Source organism: Myotis lucifugus, unplaced genomic scaffold (genome assembly GCF_000147115.1).
Source record: "Myotis lucifugus unplaced genomic scaffold, Myoluc2.0 scaffold_45, whole genome shotgun sequence".
In the NCBI taxonomy this organism is placed as follows: Eukaryota; Metazoa; Chordata; class Mammalia; order Chiroptera; family Vespertilionidae; genus Myotis; species Myotis lucifugus.
This window is the reverse complement of record NW_005871093.1, coordinates 6,188,018-6,197,201: the sequence shown is the minus strand read 5'-3', so window position 1 is coordinate 6,197,201 and position 9,184 is coordinate 6,188,018. Positions and strand designations below refer to the sequence as shown.

Sequence of the window (9,184 nt, the reverse complement as noted above, 5' to 3'; positions counted from 1 at the left end):
TCTGGCTGAGGGGCTGAGGGCCGTTTTCAGACTGGCGGGTGACTGAAGCTCCCAACCGCTCCTTTTTTTCTTTTTTTTTTTATTCTGGGCCAGCTTTAGCTCTGATGCCTCAGCTGCTGAAAGTCGGTTTCTGGCCTTTGTTTACCTTCTGTATTTGATACAATGTTGCGGTCCGGCTGGATGAAGCCCGGCTGACTAAAGCAGGTTTCTGGGGTTTTGTTTAGCTTCTATATTTGCAACATAGTTGCTTAGAGTTGCAGCTGAGAGGCCGGCAAGTCAGGCGGGGAATGTTGGAGTCCTCCATCACTGAAGAAAGCAAGCCTCCTGTTCGCTTTAAGCTGCCTGGCTGCCGGCCGCCATCTTGGCTGGCAGTTAATTTGCATATCTCCCTGATTAGCCAATGGGAAGGGTATCGGAGGTACGGCTAATTACCATGTTTCTCTTTTATTAGATAGGATTATAAATCACACCATCACAAGAGCCCACCCTAATCCAATATAGCCTCCTCAATTAATTACAGCAAAGTACCAATTTTCCAAATAAGGTTATATGCTGAAGTTCTGGGTTTTTGTGAATTGGAGGGGCGGGGGAGGGGGCCACTATTCAACTCAGTACAGATGAATTGCAAAAATCTTCCAACCTGCAGATGACCTTTCACTCTTTTTTAAAATTCTCACCTGAGGATATTTTTTCCATTGATGTTTAGAGAGAGAGTGGAAGGAGAGAGGCAAGCGGGGGGTGGGGGGGAGAGAAAGAGAAACATTGATGTGAGAGAGACACATCAAATGGTTGCCTCCCACATGCTACATGCCCCAACTTGGGCCAGGGATGAAACCTGCAACCGAGGTACATGCCCTTGACAGGGAATTGAACCCGGGAGCCTTTGGTCTGCAGGCAGATGCTCTAACCACTGAGCAACCAGCCAGGGCACCTTTTACTCTCTTATTGGTGTCTTCTAAGGGGTAAAGTTCCAAATTTCATATAGTCCAATTTATCAACTATTTATTAGCCCTTTATAGTTAGTGTTTATGTATCCCATTTATGAAACACTTGGGTTCCCAGCACACTATACCTGTTCATTAAAGTCAAAACTGGTGTGTCAAGGTGGCCAGTAGGATGGTTGCAGATAAATTGAAGGCATAGGGGAGTTTAGCCTAAAGCAGAGAACATTCAGGGGCAAACAGGATAATGGTTGTAGCAGATGTTGCTATCCCACCCATATCCCCTCCTCATTCCCAAAGACTGCTCATTGAGGACCTCCTGGACTCAGCATAAGAGCCTTTTTCCTGATCACAGAGCACGCTCAGTCTGCTCGTAGGACAAGGAGTATGGGACGCAGCCTTCAGCCAATGCCAACCAGAGAGCTGGGGTTCAGGCGAATGTCTCTGCTGCCTCAGCCAGCAGTTGAGCTGATTCAGATTCTGCCCCGCTCCCAGACCCTGCAGTGGAACTGAGCCTGAGCTAGCTGCTGCCCTCGGTGACCTGCTGCCCGGATAATACACCTCGTGTTGGCACTGGCTCTTCCCACCCTGGCATCGCCCCTCCTCTATGGCATCTTCAGGAATCACATCCCTCTGAACGGTTGAAACCTCAATTCCTCATCTTCCAAAAAAAGAAAAGAGAAATTAGGCATTTTTGTATAGAGTTGGGTCAATAAGTAGAAGCAATGGGAATATAGATTTAAGCTAAACTTCTTTTTTAAAATATTTTTTTATTGATTTTAGACATAAAGGAGGGAGAGGGATAGAGAGCTATTCGCCCCCTACTGGAGATGGAGCCTGAAACCTGGGCAGGTGCAGTGACCTCTTGGTTCATGGGTCAACGCTCCACCACTGGGCCACACCAGCCAGGCTCAGCCAAATTTTGAAAAGAACGTAAGAAAACTTTGTGACACACCGTCAGATCTGTCCTGGGTTGAGCCGAGTTCAAAGGTGAATTCCCTGTCACTCAGAGTAGTTAAAACTGTCTGGGATGTATTTGAAAGGTGCCAGTTAGCCTGGAAAAAGTCTGTGGTTCAAGATGAGAACTGAATGGCCTTTTATTTTTTTTAAAAAAAATCTTAACTTCAGAATTTTAAAGTCTGGGGTCATATCAGGACTTAGAATAACTGAGCACAGATAGTCACGAAACATGGATCTGAAAATCCCATCAACCCCTCCCAAGGACTTTTCTGGCAAAAGTCACTGCCCCTTTTGGGAATTCACTTTCTCTGTGTCAGCCTAATCTGGCTAAAATATAGATTCCTGGATCCCTGCCCACCCCCAGGCCCCATCAAGAGCCTGACACAGGGGGTGCAAAGCAGGTACTGGGAAAAGTGTATCTTTCAGACTCCAGGCAGTTGTGTTCTGTCAGGCTTGGGACCCTCTCTACCACATGAGATAGCTCTGAGTGCCCCCAAGCAGCTCTGGCACCCTGTGGGGGGCGATGTGTGTGCGATACTAAGAACATAGGAGGCATATTCTTGTTCTTTTTTTCTTTTTTTTTACATTTCACTGAAAATATTGTGTTGGCTTTTTGGATAGAAACAGTTTATGTAGGATGATCTCATCATACTTCTGCCGGAACCAGCACATGGCCTCCTCTTTGCTGATTCTGTTTGGCCCCAATGCAGCCTGTCCTGCATTTCATGTCTGCGATGCTGAAACCTGGCCTACCCATGACCACATGGAAGTCCAGGCCATAGAGACAAATACTTGGGTCATATGTGACCCCCAGATCGATGTGTTCCTGGATCCCAACACCAAAGTTTCCAGTGTCTGAGAAGTTACTTTTTTTGTAATTCATACTCTCACACCTTTAGACCTTTTTCCAACGTTTCTTCTGCCTTGGCCCCACAGACTGTGCAGTAGACAGCAACCTTTTCATTCTTCTGATGCCAAAGGAGCTGACGGTGTATCTGGCTTTGGAGAACACAGGGGTCTGGCCTGGGAGTTTCTCCAGGATCTTGGCTGGCTGAGTCAGCAGGGCTTTCACATGTGAAGCACCTGCATGGGGTTCTCCTCTTCACCTTGATCTGCACCACGATGAGCAACAGGCAGAGAGCTGGAGCCTTGTTCTTGACCGTCCATTGCCATGGTCAGGCTGCCCTACACACGTCCTGAGACTGGCCAGATCTCCCAAGAGATAAGCAATGTTTATAAAGCAAAGAAAGCTTCAGCCAAGAACCAGGTATTTACCTGTAACAACTAATGGTGTTGTAAAGGATTTTAGGTCAGTTTGCTGGAATGATTTCATCTCATCTGTTTCAGAGGGGAAAGTGGTGACATAACACTGGGCCAGGCTCTCAGTTGCATGCCGGCGGCTCCTCCCATCCCCTCCTCCCAGGATATTTTCAATCTTCTCAAAGATATCAGATTACTCATTTTATCTAGAATTCTCTTTAGGAAACGCTCGGCCCCATAAAAGGGCGTCTGGTTAGGACAGGAGGAATTGGGGAGAAGGCTGTGAAGGGCTTGCAGCACCATGAAGAGCTTCCCCACGGCTCCCCCTGTTCTACTTTTCATCCTGAGTGTCGGTCTTGCAGCTGCCCCACGTATGTAGCTGCCCCACTCCCTTCCCAGGATGACTAGGGGTAGAAGCAAAGGGGTCTCCAATCTCCTTCCTTTCCCTGTTTTTTTAGGTGGCAGTGAAGTGGCCAAATACTGCTGCTTACAATTCATCCAAAAGACCCTGCCCTGGAACTTGGTGCAAAGCTATGAATTCACTAGGAACAGCTGCTCCCAGCAAGCCGTGATGTGAGTATCTCTCATCTGGGCATGAGGGTCCCTGATAGCCATGTAATTGGGTGGGTGCAAGGCAGGCCCCTACAGTGTCAGGATGAGCTTCAGGGTGGGAACCTGGTAACTTGGGTTGTTATCCTTCCTCTGCCACTAACAAGTGTGACTCTGAGCTTTGGTTTCCTAACTTCCATATCATGTGCCGGGCATGTACCAGGCACTGTGCTAAGTGCTGAGTATAAAGGAGCAAACAAGACAGCCCTGATAGACCTTACATCTAGCATAAGGAAGGGGGCATTAAAAGACATTTTCACAAAATAGATGATCTCAATTGTGATAGGTGCTTGAAGGGGACAGCAGGAAGGACAGCAGGAGGGGGAGGCAAAACTTTATCTCTAACCTCTTAGGCTGGGCCTGGGAATTAAATTGATAGACAGATGAATAGGAGAAGAAAAGAGTACAGATTTCACATAGGAAAATGAATACCTCCCCAAAGTGGCAAAACTTAAATGCATTTATACTAAAATGAAGAGAGGCAATTGTGGAAAAATAACTAAAATGTATGGGGGAGGCCGTAAAGGATGATAAGAGTTACCTTAACAAGCTGTGTTTCTACAGAATTCTCTTGGCCTTGACTCCCTATTTCTGGTAACAAAAATGTTTTTTTCCTCCTGGTACAGGGAGGACATTTTTTACAGAGGGGTTTTATCTCCTGCTTCCAGGAAGAAAGGAGGAGGTCAGAGAGCCCTTCTTGTACCACTTTTTTTTTTTTAAGTGCCTTTAGCTCAAAATAATCTTTATGCCAAAGTGGCATATTTTGCAGCAGCATATTCTGCCACTGTGTAGCCTAGTCGCAGGAGGACCTCACTCAATGTCAGGAGATCCCCCTGAGGAAGTGACATTTACACTGAGACGCTCAAGGAACAGTGGGAGCGGCTTAGGTACAGGGGGCAGGAAGGAGCATGGGTGTACCAGGCAGAGGGACAGCAGGTGAGTGGAAGGAGGATGAACATGTCACTGACCAGGCAGACAGGTAAATAGGAGCCAGGTCATGCCGGGCTCATGGGTAGCAGGAGTGATGACGCACGTCTCACAGGCTCCCTGGCAGGACTAAATGCGCTACTGTATGCGAAGCGTTTACTGCTGTGTCTACACAACAGTGAATGTTAAACAAATGCAAAATTTGGGCACATCACTGCCACATGCAGAGGTAGGGTGACAACCCAAGTTACCAACATTCAACAAAAGCATCTTTAAGTGCAAATACACAGGGAGCAGCAGGTCCCTGCTCCCTGGACATAGGTTCCTGAGCAGGAGAGAATGGTACAGAGGGGAAAGAAGGGGCTCTGGAGGCCAACCTGAATGCCATCATGTTGAGACAGTTGAGGGGAAAGAGACACTGAAGAGCCTAGATAAGGACGGGGGCTCTCTGGGGCTCAGGATGCCCTGGGCCTCTCATTTGTGTCTTGATTGGCTTTAGAGTCCTCAACACTTAACCAGCAGCTGGCAAAGAGCCCTGAGCTGGACTCAAAGCAGTGGCTCTGTCACTTACAAGCCGTGTGACCTTGGGCAAGTCAAGTTTCCTGTAAAAGGAAGGTGAGAGGTTTCTATCAGTTAACTGTGGCTGCATAACAAATGACCCCACAGCTTAGGGGCTTAATGCAACAGCAACCAGTTTCTTATCTCCCGTGGTTTTTGTGGGTCCAAAATTCCAGAGGGCTTGGCTGGGTGTTTGTGGTCCGATGGTGCTGGAACTGGAACAGCTGGGGCTCATGGCATCTCTCTCCATTCAGGGCCTCTCTGTGTGGTCTCTTTGTTGGGCTAGTTCAGGCTTCCTCACAGTATGGTGATCTGGGGTAGAAGGACTCCTTACAAGGTGGTTCAAGGCTCCAGCATAGGTGATCCAGTAACCAGGCAGGAGCTCCACCATCTCTTCTGACTTAGCCTGTGAAGTCACACAGTGTCACCTCTGCCATCTGTTGGTTGATGAGTCGCTAAGGGGGGCCTAAATTCAAGGGGTGAGAACATAGACCTTCATCTCTCAATAGGAGCAATGGCATGCTTTCATATGTCCAGAAAGCTCTTCCCTCTCTTATTTTCCATTCTCTTGGCTCTTCTCCCCTGTGTGTCCTGGGGCCCTCCCGAGAGCCCTGAAAACATTGCTGGGTGCTGCAAGGTGCTCCAGGCTGGAAGGACCCAATCTATTCTCTCATAATGTCTGACTCTCAGGGTGCACGAGGCTGAAGGAGATTCAGGGACATTAACCACAACCCCCTTCTTAATGAGATCCCAATGGAAATCAGGAATCATATGTAAGGAATGCAGGAATCATGGCAAACAACCCATGATAATGTGGTTATGAATTAAGTGGCATAATGTATATAAGGTTTCTTTCTGGGGGTGATGCAAATGTTCTAAAATTGATAGTGGGGATGGTTGCTCCATCTATGGATATACTAAAAACTATCGAGTGATAATTATATACTTTAAACTAGAGGCCCAGCGCACAAATTCATCCCCCAGTGGGGTCCCTCAGCCTGGCCTGTGGGATCGGGCTGAAACTAGCTCTGTGACATCCCCCGAGGGGTCCCGGATTGTGAGAGGGCACAGGCCAGGCCAAGGGACCCCACCGGTGCATGATTGGGGCCGGGGAGGGACGCGGGAGGTTGGCCAGCCAGGGAGGGACCGTGGGAGGGCTCCAGGGTGTGTTCAGCCCGTCTTACTCAGCCCCACCGATCGGCCGAACCCCAACAGCAAACTAACCTACTGGTCGAAACGTCTGCCCCCTGGTGGTCAGTGCACATCATAGCAACTGGTCAACTGGTTAGCTGTCTGCCCCCTGGTGGTCAGTGCATGTCACAGCGAGCAGTTGAGCAGCCTTAGCATATCATTAGCATATTTCGTTGGTTGAACAGCCGACTGGACGACCAGACACTTAGCATATTAGGCTTTTATTATATAGGATGAGTGAATTGTATGGTGTGTGAATTATATCTCAGTAAAGCTTTTAGATTAAAACAAAAGAGCTAAGAGGCAGGGTACAAGTTACGTTCTTTGGACTAGAGCAGGTGGAAAATGTTTCCTGCGGGAGCTGGGCCTGGAAGCGTGGTTTCCGGCAGAAAGTGATGTATCCGACAGGAGGGAGGGCAAGGGCCAGAAATGGGAGCAGGTGCCGTGGGACAGGGGTGTGGCAAGGCTGGAATATGAGTCAGGCAGCTGCCCCTCCATCCCTTTCCAGGAGGCTAAAGTCAGTATTGACTGCCAGCATCTCTTTCCCACAGATTCACTACCAAAAAAGGCCGGAAAGTCTGTGCACAACCAAAGGAAAAATGGGTGCGAAGATATATTTCGTTACTGAAAGCTCAACAGAATTCGACACAGCTGAACTTTCAGCCCAAGGACACCTGAACCCTCTCTTGACCCTGCTGTCCTGGGAAGAGCCTGGAGAATTCCTTCAAAAGAAGGCTCCGTGGGCCTGGTGGGGAGGGAAGGTATTTTCTACCAGAGTTTTCTTTGATGAAGGTTTTTGTAAAGATTTGACTTGCTTATAAACATTCTTATTCAATAAACCTGAGTTTTCATCAAAGAAAAGAAACTGAGTCAATATTTTTTAAAATATGTTTTTATTGATTTTTAGAGAGAGAGGAAGGTAGAGGGATAGAGAGATTGAAACATCATCAGAAACATGATCGATCAGATCAACAGCTGCCTCTTGCACGCACCTCCCCCCCAACCCCCTCCAGGGATGGAGCCTGTAACCCTAGTGGGCAAAACTGAATCAACATTTACAGCTGACTTCCCTGTAGGTCTCCAACCCCTTAACTGACCCTGGTGTTGAATTCTACCTTTATTTTTTTGTGTCAAAAAAGCATGGACAAGTATAATACGTTTTGGCAAAATGCCCATTAAATGTGTTAATGTTATCTGGACAGGTAAGTTTATGTTACCTGGAAAATTCTGTGTAACCCCTCATAGCCTGTTGGTGCTGGGTAAATGAAATGCCTGCATATTTGGCAGTGTTTTCTCATACGGTATCCTATATAATAATAGAGAAACATGGTAATTAACCATACCTCCGCTACCCTTCCCATTGGCTAATCAGCGAGATATGCAAATTAACTGCCAGCCAAGATGGCGGCTGGCAGCCAGGCAGCTTGAAGCGAACAGGAGGCTTGCTTGCTTCAGTGACGGAGGAAGCCAACGTCCCCCGCCTGCCGCTGCCGGCCTCTGAGCTTGCACTCTAAGAAACATTGTTACAAATATAGAAGCTAAACAAAACCCCAGAAACCTGCTTTCAGTCAGCCGGGATCTCAGAGCTGGAGTTGAAACAGTGTTTCGATTATAGAACCCAAACAAACCAGATACCTGCTTTCAGCAGCCGAGGTCTCAGAGCTGGAGCTGAGCCTCAGAGAGAAAGCCAGCTCTCAGTTCCAGTGACAGCCATAGAAGGTAAATAAATTCAAGAATAAAAAAAAAGAAAAAAGAAAAAAAGGAGAGGTTTGGAGCTTCAGTCACCCGCCAGCCTGAAAACGGCCCTCAGCCCCTCACCCAGAGTGGCCAGGCACCCCAGGGGGGACGCCCACCCTGAAGGGGGTGTGACCAGCTGCAAACAGCCATCATCCCCTCACCCAGGCTGGCCAGGCACCCCAGTGGGGACCCCCACCCTGAAGGGGGTGTGATCAGCTGGAAACAGCCATCATCCCCTCACCCAGGCTGGCCAGGCACCCAGTGGGGATCCCCACCCTGAAGGGGGTGTGACCAGCTGGAAACAACCATCATCCCCTCATCCAGGCTGGCCAGGCACCCAAGTGGAACCCCCACCCTGATCCAGGACACCCTTCAGGGCAAACCAGCCGGCCCCCACCCGTGCATCAGGCCTCTATCCTATATAGTAAAAGGGTAATATGCCTCCCATCACCGGAATCACCAGAGCCGTGATGCCTCCTGAACCCGGGATCAGCGGAGCCACGAGGCCTCCCGGCACCGAGATCAGCGGAGCAGCGAGGCCTCACTGCCCCTGTGTCAAGCGGAGCCGTGAGGCCTCCCAGCACCGGGATCAGCGGAGCCATGAGGCCTCCCAGCACTGGGATCAGTGGAGCCGCGAGGCCTCCTGGCCCCTGGAGCAGCGTGACAGGGGGCAGAGCCCAAACCCCCTGATCACCCTGCGGCTCTGTGTGTGACAGGGGGCGGGGCCACAACCTCCCTATCCACCCTGCTCTGTTCATGACAGGGGAAGGCACCCCAACCCCCTGATCGGCCCTGCTCTGTGCCTGATAGGGGGGAGCTCCCCAACCCCCTGATCAGCCCTGCTCTGTGTGTGACAGGGTGCGGCGCCCCAACCTCCTCATGGGCCCTGCTCTGTGTGTGATGGGGTGGAGCCGCAACCTCCCCATCGGCCCTGCCCTGAGTGTGACGGGGGTAGTGCACCCAACCCCCTGATTGGCCCTACTCTATGTGTGACAGGGGGG

The 9,184-nt window shown here is 49.5% G+C and overlaps 1 protein-coding gene across 1 annotated transcript; it reads left to right on the top strand.

Moving 5' to 3' along the window:
• Positions 1-3,393: 3,393 nt before the first annotated feature.
• LOC102437272 (C-C motif chemokine 26) lies at positions 3,394-7,255 on the top strand. Its single transcript, XM_006088252.3, has 3 exons — positions 3,394-3,532; positions 3,620-3,734; positions 6,998-7,255. The coding sequence occupies exons 1-3, from the start codon at positions 3,463-3,465 to the stop codon at positions 7,122-7,124; spliced, it is 312 nt and encodes a 103-aa protein (XP_006088314.1). The 5' UTR covers positions 3,394-3,462; the 3' UTR covers positions 7,125-7,255.
• The last annotated feature ends 1,929 nt before the right edge of the window (positions 7,256-9,184 follow it).

What these genes read in the sequence shown, in the direction of transcription:
- LOC102437272 (XM_006088252.3), top strand. Translation starts at nt 3,463, where the DNA reads ATGAAGAGCTTCCCCACGGCTCCCCCTGTTCTACTTTTCATCCTGAGT. An exon ending in CGGTCTTGCAGCTGCCCCAC is followed by an intron (nt 3,533 to 3,619) that starts GTATGTAGCTGC and finishes CTGTTTTTTTAG; the next exon opens with GTGGCAGTGAAGTGGCCAAA. An exon ending in TGCTCCCAGCAAGCCGTGAT is followed by an intron (nt 3,735 to 6,997) that starts GTGAGTATCTCT and finishes TCTTTCCCACAG; the next exon opens with ATTCACTACCAAAAAAGGCC.